Below are 14510 nucleotides of genomic sequence, written 5' to 3' on the forward strand. Positions count from 1 at the left end.
GAACTCTAGTTCCTTCATGAAGAGCTTCCGTGTTGCAAGCACAGTTCCTTGCCGAAAGAATAAAGGAATGGGAAGGCACATCTGGAAACCCATAGGACTGCTGAGCAAATTAGACATGGAGAGAGAGGGGTCTCTCCAGGCACTTGGAAATGTCCATAGTTAATCCAGCTAAGGCACATGTGAAACATCCTTCATAAAACCTAGAGACCATGGGAGGTCCACCCTCTTCATGGTATACTTCCTTCCCCTTAGTTGAAGTGCCCTGACTCTCATCCATTCGGTTTTACCACACCTAAAAAAGGAATCTAAACAAACCATTTTAAATATTTACTTTCCTTTTTTACAACACTGTCAATATCCGGGCAAAAGACATTACTGCAAGACAGCACCCTCACTGCTGTGCTTGAGAGAAAACCTTGCAACTGTTGTCAAATGTCACCGATAAAAATGGGCTCTGAGGCAAGCAAATCCCAAGGTCCTTCATAACCTCCACTGCACAGGGCAACTCTTCCCCTTCATGAATCAAAGCCCACTCATTCTGAGAACTGAAAGCTGTACATTAGGAAAATATCCACGTGTCAGCTGGAGGCTGCAAATAAAGGAAGAGTAAAAGAGAAGAAAGATATTATCTGGTTTTCTATCTCTCTACTTTGCCTGAAGGAAGGAAAAATAGGAAATTAAAAGTTCTACCTTTACGGAAAAGTGATTCTTCTTGGGTGGATGCCAGACAGTGGCAGTTGAATGAATGAATGCCCGCAGAGGTGTTAAGGACGTTACTAGCACGTATGCTTTGATGATGACAGAAAAGTCTTGAGCTTTAAGGATGTCCTTGTGGTCTGGTGAAGCTGATACCCAATTCCTGGAAAATAATAAGAATAGAGAGCATCAATTAAGTGCTTTTGCAAATGAGGAAAATGAGCTATAAGAAAACAGTGAAATAGTGAAATTAGTGGAAATAGGAAATCAGCCTTTTTTCCCCCAAGTTAAACAACACAGTAGATGAAGCCAAGTAGGCTGGAACAAAGCTTTATATCAAGTCTTTTTACTGCTTTCAGTATTTTAAAACCTTAACTTCCATACATAGAAGGTAACTATGTTAGGAGGGAGTTATGTTTGCGAGTACATCCGGGTAAATGCATTGTGGGCATGCTGTAATTGTTGCAAACCCAGGGCATTCAGAGAGAAGGTAAACACATTAAAGAAATACAAACAGCTTAAATAACAGAAGTGCATAGTTGAGCTACCCAAATTTAACACTCATTTGTAATGAATTCAGAAAAAAAACCCCAAACTATGGAAAGACTGCACTATTGTTAGCACTTTCTTCAATGTAATATAGGGACACAAACATGTGGTATTGCATGCTTTCCCTGATGAAAGCTATGAACTATGATTCCAAATATTATGAGTGACTATGACACCTAGAAATAACCCATAATAAATCAGCTAAACATAAAATAATGATGCAAGCTAACTTTGTTTAGGAAGTGACATGGTTCTCTAGATACTGGCCCACAACTCCCATAATCCACACAAAGAGAACCAGCCACAGAAACAGGTCAGAAAAAAAGCAAACCCAAGGAAAAAACTGCTTTTTAAAAGCTTATTACTTGGGGAAATCTGAACTATACTTGGGCATATTCACAAACATCATCATTATTCTGCCTGCTAAAATCTCTGAGTGTCAATCTACCTCATAGAAAATGCAGTGATAACGTGACTACAAAGTTATGGGTCTCTGAGACTGATTACTGGTAAAGACATGGGGCTCTCCTCCCATTTCTGTGTAATCTTTGGTAAGCTGTGGCCTTTCCAGGCCTCAGTTTTGCCATTCCTTAAGGGAGTCTAACAACATCTATCTTAAAGAGACCTTTTTCTCACCTCTGCAGAATGGTAGGGCCTCCGAGCACAAAATTGGTGAGACACTGTAAGAAGAAGCAGCACTTGCACAGCCAGTTCTCAAGAACTTCTTAGTTCTCCACCTCAAGGAGGGTCTCTGTGCAAAGGACTCCTTATGTGTGTCTGCGGTAGGGGCGTGGCGGGGGTGGGAGCAGGAGACCCCTCACCCACCAGGAGACCTAAAGATTCAGGGGTGTCTCTGGGTCTGTATTTATCTGTCTAGGTGTTCCGATGCCCTCAACATGGCGACCTAGCTGTTCACACATGAAACGCGCGCAAGCTCGGCTGGTACAGAAGCAAACATGCATGCGTAAGAGACGCAACACATCCAAGTGCTCCGCCTGCTGCGGTCTCCTCTGTCACTACATTCTGCGTCCCCGAGTCCCGACTAACCGCGCCACGAAGCGCTCGCCATTTCCAAGGGTGGGGGATCATTCGCTTACGTCTGTGCGCTCGCGCTCCGCTTCCACCGGTACCGCGGGCGGGCAGCGCGTGCCTCGCCACCGCTTTCCCCGCCCTGGGACACGCTGCTTGTGGCGCTGGCCCTGGACAGCCCAGGCTGGCTGGAGCACTCTGGGGTGGCGACTGGGAGCTGCAGGTCTGAAAAAGTACCAAGGGGGTGAGAAAGAAAGTCAGCAGAGCGTTGGAAGCAGCGGTCGGACTCCTGCTGTTAAGGATAAGGTGTGTAAAACGCAATAGGTAGAGAGGAGCTACTGGCATCAGCAGAAAATGTAAAATAACAAACACTGAGACTATAATCCCTTTTGGATCTGCTGGCAGAGAGCTTTACACCCACCAAGCACCCCCTTACAGCAGTAAGCTCAGGGCCTTAGGTGCAGCTCCCACTTTATAGGTGAGTGCATGAGTGCTGCATACAATAAGCAATGCCCTTCCCCCTTCTTCTAAATAGCAATCCTTTATTTCTAAATACAGAATACCAAAACTTTGTTTCTCCCATAGCCCTAATTACAATTAATGAGAACAAAAAATTTATTTGACTAAGGACCAAGGGACTTTGCCACTGTAATCACACAGACAGCTCAGTATATAACCACATATCCTTATTTCTAGGTTCAACATTTAAGGTTACATTTTGTAGCTACTGAAATCTATGGGAGGCTTAGTTCTGCCACCGAACGCAGTGGGAGCAGGACTGATGTACCAGAGTCCTCAAGATTACTGAGGCATGTGACTATTAATAGTAATCAAAATATTGTGATGTGAGACCAGTCAACGGGTGGTATGTATTTTCTGCTTTTACTGTGCTGATAAAAAAGCACAGAGACCTTATGTTATGTCATTATTTCATGTAGGGTGGTTTTCATTAACTCTAACACACCTCACATTTCAAGTTCTTAAGTAATAGTCAGGGAAAAGTCAAGCTGTTCACATTATTCCCAAACCTTATTTCATATCTTTTTAATGACATGTTTCATCGTGCAAATGTTATGAATTTATTTGTATATGTTCTCATTTAAAGCATACACTCTTGACTTTGGTACATGAAATGAAAAATAAAACTGAAGCTGTATTTCTGGCAATGAGCTGTGAGCAGCTATTCAAGGAAAAGAACTATTCATTTTCATACAGATCCTGTTAAAATGACATTGTGATTGTCTATGTTTATAGGCTGTTCATCAGATCAGCTCACTTCAGCCTTCCAAGCTCAGCTGGGATCTAAAATTAATCTGGTCCTTTGCCTTACATGCACCATTTAGCAGGATTAAAGGCTTTACTAATCAGAAATAGGCACTTATTAATATAGCACTTCATGTTCAGATTATACTCTCATTGGCATCTTTGTGTTGTGCATTACAACTGATTTGGACTTTGCAAATGACTACCTGTTTGTTGATGGTACAGAGACAAAACAGGCCACTGTCTGCCTACTTGGCTGTGCACTGATAACAGGAATAAGCCAGTAAACTCCCATTAAGTCATTTACTTAGAAGACTTGCTTCCGAATACGCACGGGGAGCAGATCTGCTAAATCAAGTGCTATTTTTTCCATGTCTGCCTTGTAAAGACATAGCGGCATTTCACTATGGCAATTTCTACCCTGTAAAGAGACAATGGCATTTCACCATGGTAATTTGCAATGGTCCCACTGCAACTACTCCTATGCATCATTTTAGTTACCTGACTGAAGTGCCTGTATTAGAAAAAACAGTATTCTTAGGCTTTGTCTTTAGACAACAGAGAGAGAAAGAGACCAGTCCTTGGAGCACTGAGAGGAATACTGGTTCTGAACTGCTCTCTGAAAGGGTCTGTTTTTTCACTGACTATGCAAGAAAACTAAGCTACTTACAGCTGCAAATAATTCCCAGGGCATAAAGTTTGATCATACTGTTTTGGTGTTCAGGCAAAACCAACATTATTAAAACACATAAAAGCCTTCTACATAGATTACTTCAGAGATCTTTTTCTGATTTATCCCCACATTGGTAAAAGGGCGAGAGACAGCCCTCTGTTCTGGCAACTATCTATGAAGTTACGGAGCCAAGCGCTGTTCCCCTGTATCTTGGACCCGTAGCACATCCACCAGGAACAGCCCAGCACTGTCAGACTCTGCAACTTCAAATCTCATGGCCTAGATGTTCAAACAGCAAGATACTGATCTGTTGACCACGAGTGGGATCATAGTCACACAAAACGCAATGAAGCTCATGGCAGCAATCCAAGCTACCCCGTTGCCAGCGCTGTCTAGGGACAGACAAGAGAGAGAGACAGGTTGTCCTACCTTGATGGCTACAGCCCACAGCTGAAAGGAGACAGAAAGTGCTCCAGACCAAGCTCCCTATAACATGTACACCTTTTACATTAGGCCATAGCTACGTGACGACGTTAACAGAACCTTGAAAAGGACAAGAGTGACAACTCTTCTCAGATGATCATGTAAAAGCCAAATTATGTCAAAGGCACACATTTTTCAGCAATTGCTTTAGTTAAAATGACCATAACATTGAGAAAAGGGAAATGCACAAAATGTAATTTTCTTACTTAAAAGAAAGCAAGCATTTCACTGAAAATAAGAACATGGCAGAAGGGAAGGGCTGCTCAGCTCATTACTCAGGAGAAAGTAGAGTGTCTTTTCCTTTTTAAAACATGGTTTTAACTGTGTTGCTAAGGCAACAAGTAACCAATACGGTATTAACTCACAAGACAGAGTTTGAAAGGAATGAGATGAGGTTTGTACCTGTATTTACCCATCTTAAATGAGAGTTTTAGCTGTTTTAGGGAAATAGAAAATAATACTTTGACATTAATTCATTTGTCAGTACCCACTGGACCATTTACTGGAGCTGGATATAACAACAACAAAAACAACAAAAAAACAAACGGTAGGGACAGGTCAAAAACAGAAGTGTCCTGAAATTCTCGAACTACGGGGTAGAAGACCTTTAGCATTGACCTAAGTCATTGCAAAATGTCTCAACACAAAAAAAAATTGAACCCTGCCATCTCTTAAGGAAGAGAAAGTTAAACAAATTCAGGGTGTTGGTGATTAACATCAAGAACTAAAAAAGGGGCAATGCTCATACATTATTTCTCATGCTATAGAGCATCCTGTCTTTATGGTGCCTTACACACCTCTGTTGGTTTTGTGTTAGCATCCACCTGGGAGAGAGCCCATCACAAGGTGGCTGGAAGAAGGAGAAGGGGGATTGAGACTTTCACAAGGTTCTCACTCCTTTGAGATGACACACAGCATTGTACACCATCAGGCAGAGTTAATGAGGGAGTGACAGTCCCTCACTTTGGTAAACATACTCCTAGTAAATCAATGAATATAGTTATCATAAAATAAAGAGACGTCAGTAGTGCTGAACTGCAGCACACTTAGCTGCATCAGTTCTCATGACAACTCTTCACCTGCTCTTGCACTCAAAAGCAGTAACAGTGTTTATTAGAGCTGTAAATTTGTTAATCAACATTACCATAAATGAAAATTAGCCTGCAGTGCCTTTACTGTTTGCAGTAATTGACATGTTTTTCCATCTTGAAATCACTCTACAAGCTGTTGTTAATTAACCAGTCCTTTTGAAATACATAAACATCAACATTTTACAATAGAAGAGGTGAGGCAGGCTCAGCAGTTGATATATGTGTCAGGGAGCTTGGAAAACCAAGTTAGAAAGAGTGTCAGCATCCTAGTGCCATGTCCAGATTACATCCCCTCTTTCAAAAATCCAGATCTTAATATCACTAATTTTTGTAGCAGACTCTAAATATCAAAAGGGAAAAATGATGTAAACTAGAAAAGAACCTCTTTTCTTTTGAAGTGGCTATACAGTAATTGAAAGACTACACAAATTGCTGGTTTTTCTGAGGAGCAGCTGCAGGCTTTGCCACAAGTACCTTCTGCTGCTGCAATTTGTGATGATCCAGTGTAAAGCAAAGGAGCTGAGGCCAGATACCTGCTTTCACTTAAAAAAAAGTTTCACTTCCTTAAAATTATGACTTGAAGAAGGTTTCTTATGCTGACATCAGTGAAATGGCACCACTGAAAACACCGACAAAGAGCACCATTTTACCTCTGCCTAGGGTGTTCTCCATGATGCCATTTTGATGAGTAAGGAAGCCACTACAAGTTCTCAGCTGAATTCACACATTATCCCTCTAACCGCTGCAATGGGTAAAACATAGATCTGAAACATAGGAACAGCTGGGGGGCACATGTGAAAGGGAGGTATAAGATCCACCAAAGCAAGTCAACACCTCTAGATCAAAAAAATTAAGCACATCTTTGTCACATGAACTGATGGTAGATATTGCTCTGTCAACTGCAATCTTTCAAAGTACCACAGAGTCAAACAGATCAGTTGACAGTGACAATTGATATCTAATGCAGCAGCTACACTGACGTCTAATGAGGCCTTTCAAGTATTTTACACAACTATGACTTCTTGCTCCCTCTCCCCCCATCTCCAGCTCCCAAGTTATTTACTTCTCTTTGGCTCAGAGTTCTTAAGTGTAACATGAGATTCAACCCATACACAATAAAGAATAGCTGATTTAAGAGTTACAACGTGTGGCTGAGCAAAAGGTTTACTGATAGCTAGAAGTAGATTTGGATAAATTAAGACTTCCTGGAGCAGAGCCAGGTCAGTCAGTGTTGACTCGGCTGGGGCCAATGTGGACTGGTGGTAAATGGAATGCTTAGGATAACATGAACATCTGGTCATCTGCAAAGGTAATGAATTCAGCAGAAGACCCTACTGGTTGAACTAGGTGAGTAACATGCAGTTGAAAGAAAAGGAAACAGAACATGAATGAGAATGTGTCCTCTTCTCTATCTTTCCTTTTATACTATCCTTTGATATTACAAGGAGGGTTACGATAGTGTTTTGTTAATTTTTTTACTTTGTTCAAGATCTAATAGTCTATATTTTACACACTTCAAACACGGAGCAAGGAACGATTAAAACTGTTGTCTGCGAGAAAGAGGTTATTTTGTTTCTAAAGTGCCCATCACCTGTCAGATCTGTTAGAAACATTTCAAGAGCAGTTGAATCACCTTGGGAGCTCCTGGTTGTTTAATGAAGCACAAGACTATTAAGGTGATGTGTTTTTTTCCTGAGCCCAGCACATTGTTCATTCCTTTCATAAAGGACATTTTAATCTCAGCACATTTGTGCTTGCAGAGTCTTCATTCAATTACTTTTCTTTTAAGCAGGAAAACCACTTTAGAATATGAAAGTACATTAGTCCTGAAAGTAGTCTCCATAAAGGAGACTTTCCATCTGCATAGAAGCCTTCTGAACTTCTTCCTAGATTTTCATAGTGGTAGTCTGTCACTAGCAGGAGCCTCAAGGCTCTCACACAGGAAAAAAACAGAATGATAGTCACCTCATGTAATTTCTCGGCTGTTTCTGCAGCACAATATTCAGAAAGGACTGATAACAGGTCCTCTCTGCCAGCCTTGCAGGCTTACTCTCCGACACGGCTTCTCAGTGAGTTGGAACTTCATACTGCATCCCGTGGTGTGGTCGTCCATCTGTCTGACCGGTGTTGGATGCCGGAGCACGAAGAGCTTATTTCTGGTACAGATAGGACATTGCTACAACCCGGTCCTCTTCTAGTGTTTATAGCTGGGGAATTTTCCAGCCTTGGTAGGTTGGAAAGGTGTGTTAAACAGCTGCAAAGATTGCTTCACATCAGGAGATGCTTAAAAAGCTTCATAGAGTCTAAGACTTCCAAGCACCTCCAGGAACTAGGGGATTTTGATCAAAATAAAGTCTACTATCCAGTACCTTTTGCTCAGTCATGTATAGCAACTTGCTCTAAGCTGTATAACCATGAAAGTAATGAGCATTAAAAGTGCATTTTTTTCATTTTTCAGTGTTGATTTTGGAGGATGGATGATTTCAGTTAAACTACTGCCTCTACATGCCTGCGGTCATTGCAGGCTTGTCACAGAAAGCAGACCTATTCCATTTAATTGCCTCCTGTTATCCATTTGACCTATCGGATGAAAACAAAGATTAGTACTCTCCTACGGTTTACACATTATGCCTTGAGGTTGCTAAAGAAAGAGAGGGAACCTTTAACACTCAGTTTTATAACCTGCACATTTAGAAAAGGGTAGCTGTGAAACTCAAAACAGATGCTGAGTATTTGAAGGAAACTAGGAAGACTAGGGGCAATCCTGTCCCCCAGTGAAGTCCTGGCAAAATTTCCATTGATTTCACAGCAATATGATTTCTTGCTTGATACTAACACTCCTATGATGGTTTTGACATGTGTTGCAAGCTTCATTTGCAATGTGCATATTGCTGCAGGTTCAATATCCCACTCACCACTGACTACTGATCTAGCTGTCCTTAAAATGTTTTCACATTCAAAAAATGCAGTGATCCCTCCCTCTCTTATACAGTTAATCTCAAAGCAACCCACCCTGAATATTTAGAATGGAGAAATTTCAAACTACTAGTCATTTCTGGAAATGTAAATGACCTAAAATATGTTTAGTATAAAAAAAAGTTTTAGTAAAGCGGATCTAGAGGGAAAGGAATTTAAGTTGTGGGTTGGAATGCACTGAAATTCATGTTAAAAAACACCTGTGAAGTTTCAGAATTAAAAAGACAAAATGATGATAGGGCATAAATTTAACTGTATGTGTTGGTTATTTTCCCCTTTTAAATAAAAAATACAGTTTCGGTTTAGATTAATCATTTACCATGATTTTTGCTTCTCTGTTTTGGCAGGTGCATGGAAAACAGTATTTATTAAATACAGTGTTTGCTTCTTCATTCCTCACAGTTAAACGATAAGAGGGTTTTTTTTTTCAGTATTTTCCAGAAGGGCTGCTGCTTCTGTGTGCACCCTTCATACTAGAACTTAAAATTACAGATAGGCTATAAAACTCTGGAAAAAGCAACTCAGTGAAAATGCTGGCTGACTGGTACATGATTAGAGCCACAGCTACAATTCTGTACTAGTAACAGGGTAGAATACAGAATAGTATAGGCCAAGTTATTAAATTCATTTGGCTGCTTTACTTCTTTTCAGTCTCCTCACATTTGTTGTTATTACAGGAGTATGGTTTTGTCCTAGCTGAGATCTGACCCTGTTGTAAAACAAAGAAAATCCTGCCCCACACAGTTTATAATCAAATTAACTCAAAAGAATCAGATGCTGATTTTATTGGCCATTCTTGAGGCTCTTGGGAACTTCAGCAGGAGAAAGGTAATAGGCACAAATCTGATCACAACTGGTGAGCTGATATTTATAAGGGCCAGCTGGCAAAAGAAATGCATCTCCCATAAAGAAAAAAAAGCATGTTCCTGTTGCAGACATGTTGAATTATTACAACAGAAAATAAATTTAATCTATAATTTCTCTCTCACATAGGTGGCCCCATTGGGCCTTGCTTCCTCCCCTCAACTTCATCACCCTTCCCGCTGACTCCAGAGTAACCCAGGGATGCTGGGGACAGGAAGGGAAGATTTGCTAGGCAGGGGGAGAGGAAAGCTGGTGCAGGTCTAGCACCAGACAGTAAACATATCACATAGTAAAAGCACAGTCACACAGCTGGACCATCTTTGCTCTCTCTCTCTCTCCCAATTTCATTAGAGTCGTGCCTATCCCAAGACCTTCTGTGTGATTAACGCTGTTGGACAGCCCTGCAGGTGACCAAGTGAACACACAAGGCTGGTAGACACTCATAAAGCCTCTGCACTAGTGACACTAATAAAAAGAAATGCAGAAGGAAGGCGTACAGAAAAGTATTACTTTAAAAAGAATTGGTGATCTGGATGTGTAGAGAAAACAGCTATGCATGGCACAGGGTGGGCCCTGGAAATGATGAAGCAAGACAAATGCTTATGTGGAAAGACAGACTAGTCTGGATTGCTTAGGGAACAGGAAAATCAGGGAGGCAATGCTATGAGTACTTCTACTACTTTCCCAGGGAAAACCTGTCAAAGATTATATTTGTTGTACATACATCAGGATGCCTTTCCTGTGCCCTAAACTGAGGCCAGGCAATTCTGCTCACTTTGTGGACCTTAGTCCTCTCCATCTCTCCGCTGAGAGTAGTTCCAGGAGGGAGCCAAGCCCAGTTCTCAGCCCACCACAAACCCACTGCCACGTGTGCCCACCTTCCAGCAACTCCTTCTCTTACTCAATCCAATTTATCCACACACATCACATGTTTTTTACCTTTTTGCTCCTCTAAACTCTTCTTCCAGTTTGATTTTCCTTACTTTTTTTTTTCCTCCCCAGCTTCTCTCCTGTCTCCTAAAAAGCAGTCATCACTGCTATGTGCATAATTTTTCCCCCATATAGCTAGAACTAATCTGAATTTTCAGACTGACAAAAAGATTTTCCATTAAAGAGACAAAGGAAAGAAACCAGCACTGACCCAATATTTTCAACAACTCATTTTCTTTCCTATACTGATACAACAGGGGTATGCGAAGGGGCATGCTCTCTTAAATACAAAACCTAGCAGCTTAAGAGTTGCACAACAAATAGAGCAACAATTTTTAAAAAAATAACCTTTACCCTTGTACTGACTGCTTATCAATATCAACACTGTCATACCCACAGTAAATCCAGTAATCCTATCTTTTCAGCCTTGCTGCCTGATATTTCTTTCTACGACGTCTTGTGTCTTTAATTAGATCACATAATTCTTAGAGCAGCAACTTTGTGTTTTCACTTTTACAGGAAATTGCTTGGCTCCTTGGGGGGCTGACTAAATGACAAACCAACTGATCCTCTTCAACAGGAATTGCAGAGAAGCCCTGTTGACTCAAACACACAAGAGTGAAAGTACATGACTGATTTGAAAGGAAACAAACACTTCTGTGGAGGAAATACTGATTAAAACCAGTCTTTCCACAAATAATTTTAAAATTGAGGATCAAACAAATCCTAATAACTGGCAGCTTTGCTGTTGTTGGAAAGAAAGGTCTGTTGGAGGATGCAAGCAAAAGCAAGAAGTGGAAAGAGCTGGCTTTATCAGATGAGTGGAAGGGGAAGAGAGTCTGAAATTTTGGTTCTAGAAGTTTGCTCTAATTTATGCCTTTTTGACCTCTTAACCTGAAATCAGATGATTTACCCTTCTGATTCTAATTTCACCTTCTATGGGTGAATTTCACTCATAGTAAATTAGAAGTCACATATCCAGTGATACTGAATGGGATTTATCTCTGGATTGAGACGCTTTGAGGTCTGGTCTATACAAAGATGACTCGCTGTGTGCCACAGTCTAAGTTCCTATTCCTGTCAGTGAACATCAGTGTAGTCTGTACAGTCACTATGAAGCCATTCATCTAACCTTAATTTATGCTGAAAATAAACGCTCTTTTGGGCTTGCTTACTCTAAACTCTACTTCTGTTAATTTTGGGAACTTAGATACCAAATGTTAAATTCAGGTATCCACACATAGACATCTATTGCCATCTAGGACACCATAGGATATCCCTCTGAGCCTCCAGCTGCTAGACCAAAAAGACAGGTTCTGTGCAAAATCTGCCCATCCTACTGGGCATCCTGGTGTCTCCACGGTGTCTCAAGTGGTGTGAGACCCTTGTGTTGAAACAGGTAGCTCTTCCCTAGGCCACATGCCGATGTGGAGACACCTAGCTTTAAGAGATGGATTTTTTTTTTTTTTTACTTTAAAACACTGCAGCTAATTTAGGTTCAAAATCTTTTTTACTGGTAACTGAAACGTGATGCGTGGGCCTTTTTCTATCTATATTCTAGTCCTTCAGCAGACTGCTAGAATAATCCTCAGTTACTGGGCAGGTAGGACTCAGACCCCTGTTGCCAAGCACACATACTACCTTGATTTCAGTAGGATTTCAGCATCAGTCAGAAGGGTTTTTCTCTTTGCCAGGAAAGCACTAATAATATAAGTATGGAATAAGATGTTAAGAAATGGCCCTTCCCTAAAGAGGAGAAAACACTGAACAGCTTAACAGACCACATAAACAAAGTGGCTTTTACCACAGTTTATGGACACCTGTGAAAATGTGCGTATTTTCAAGGGGAAAGCTCTGTGTGTGGTGAGTGCCTCTTGTGTTTGTGGTTTTGCTGTAGCAAAATAATAAAACCACTGCAACTGGCCCTTCTCCAAGTAGCAGGGCAAGCCAATGTTTTCTAAAGGCAATCTGATACAACATGAGTAGGACCTACCAAGTCCTTGAAATTTTTAGAAATCTGCCCTTTTTTTTTCTGAAACTGGTACTATATCAGAATATTTTCTAATTCACTTTACAGTGCAAGTGAACCAAGGTACTAGGCATTGCTGAAGACATACTTAAAACTCAACCAAAACAGAATATATCACTTAGCTGGTGTAATATGTCTTCATGATAAAGGACTCATGGGACCAGGATAGATATTCATTATACTGTATGTTCCTTATGATCAGTTTTGACAATGTACTGCACCAGGAAAATGGAAATGTCCAATTTAAACTGACCCTCAACATACAATTCTTTAAGGGAAACACTTCACATCATAGGTTTTAAATATTGATCAATCTTTAAATGGAACAGTACAAAAATTAAAAGGGGAAATATGGTATGCTCTAGGTTAGCAACCATCCAACCTCAACTTTAGTCAAGGATCCAAATGTCAGGCACTTAATCTAAGCTACTTGTCTAGGCTTCATTTACAGTCAATGGTGAGAGGTAATTGGGTAGTGAATACCTGCAGGGTGTAATTCAACACACCTATTTTAAACACATAGTTTAGGATAAAACGAAGTAGTGTTTGTAGGTGCCTCTCTCTCTATACTGTCTTAAGGGAAAGACTAGAATAATGCTGCAGAAGATACCTAACTTCTAAATGGTTAAATAAGATGTAATGAATCCTTTCCTTATGTGCAAAATATAGCATATATATAAAAGGCAAAAAGGAAGGGAAGGGAAGGGAAGGGAAGGGAAGGGAAGGAAAGGGAAGGGAAGGGAAAAAATCAGGTATCAATCTTGTCTATTTGTCTGCAAACAAGGCTAAATACTAATGGAATAAATGTGGGGTTACTTGTTACTGGATTAAACAAAAAAAACCCAAAAAACAAAATTTCTTATAAGCAAAGTTTATGTAGTGAAGATAGATCATAAAACCAAAATAGCATTGATGCTGGATATTTAGTAGTGTAACTGAGATCATAACATGTCCTTCTGTAATTTAAATAGACCTAATATGGAGCACAACAGTTTTTTCCAGTTTCTATTCAAAGCTGAATTTCACTCACAGTAAATTAGAATTCTCTGGCAACTTGCCCATAACCTTTAAACTTTTCTGGTTGATGATCTTAATGCACAAAGGCTTTTTATCAGTAAACTATGTCTGGATGGGAACCAAACTCCAACTCCTACTCCTTCTCCATGCCACAACATTTTTGTAAAGCTGAACAAACATATTACACCGAGCCCAGGGCTTTGAAGTGTAAACACCAATACACTATATTAACACGAAACAGTCCAAAAATAAGACACTTATAGCCAAATTACTTCTGCAGCGTGCAATAGCTAAACAACACAAGATCTTTACCTGAAAAGATACTGCATAACTGTAATCTGTATTTAAGTGGTGTGTAAATGGATTATCAGTCTTGTTTCATTTTTCCCCCTATGCATTCATGACCAAAACTAAAAAGGAATTGTAAGCCTGACAGTCCATTTCAGACACTTCCTATGACAGCTATTAAAAGACCATAATCACATATGCAGATCTGAAGAAATTAGGTTACCTGAAAAGGTTTTTGTTATCTGGCATAATCCCTCTTTTCTGCAAAGGAAATGCTGGATTTCTGGAAGTAGGTTTACCTGTACATAAAAAGAGAAGCTTTAATGGTTTAATTCAGAAAAGTGCTCTTTTTCCTGGAGCCTCCAATGGGTTTGCGTTTAATTTATCAGAGATACCTCATGTGCAAAACTCCTGTCAGTGTCAAAAGGGAATTACAGCTTTGCCATCCCTGCAATGTGGGATAATGAAGTTAAAGTGTGGGCTCTCCTCCTGGCTGATGAGTTTTCACCCCTTCCCTGCCCTCTTTTCAGTTTCTGCAGCTTCTCTCTTCTCTGCCAGTTATCAATCACTGTCTCTCCCTGCATGGAAACAGCCGATGCCTCTTGAACTGCTGTACTTGGGA

The 14510-nt window shown here is 40.4% G+C and overlaps 1 protein-coding gene across 1 annotated transcript in view; it reads right to left on the minus strand.

Annotated features, from left to right (window-relative positions):
• Window positions 1-14510, minus strand: part of CPED1 (cadherin like and PC-esterase domain containing 1) — a gene marked incomplete at both ends in the record, with an annotated part of 151506 nt that overhangs the window by 96766 nt on the left and 40230 nt on the right. The window contains 3 exons of the mRNA XM_082010853.1: window positions 691-859; window positions 2343-2499; window positions 14112-14187. Coding sequence (XP_081866979.1) covers window positions 691-859; window positions 2343-2499; window positions 14112-14187 — 402 coding nt within the window. The remainder of the gene's footprint in view (window positions 1-690; window positions 860-2342; window positions 2500-14111; window positions 14188-14510) is intronic.

Source organism: Phaethon aethereus (genome assembly GCF_964289735.1).
Source record: "Phaethon aethereus genome assembly, chromosome: 1".
Lineage (NCBI taxonomy): Eukaryota > Metazoa > Chordata > Aves > Phaethontiformes > Phaethontidae > Phaethon > Phaethon aethereus.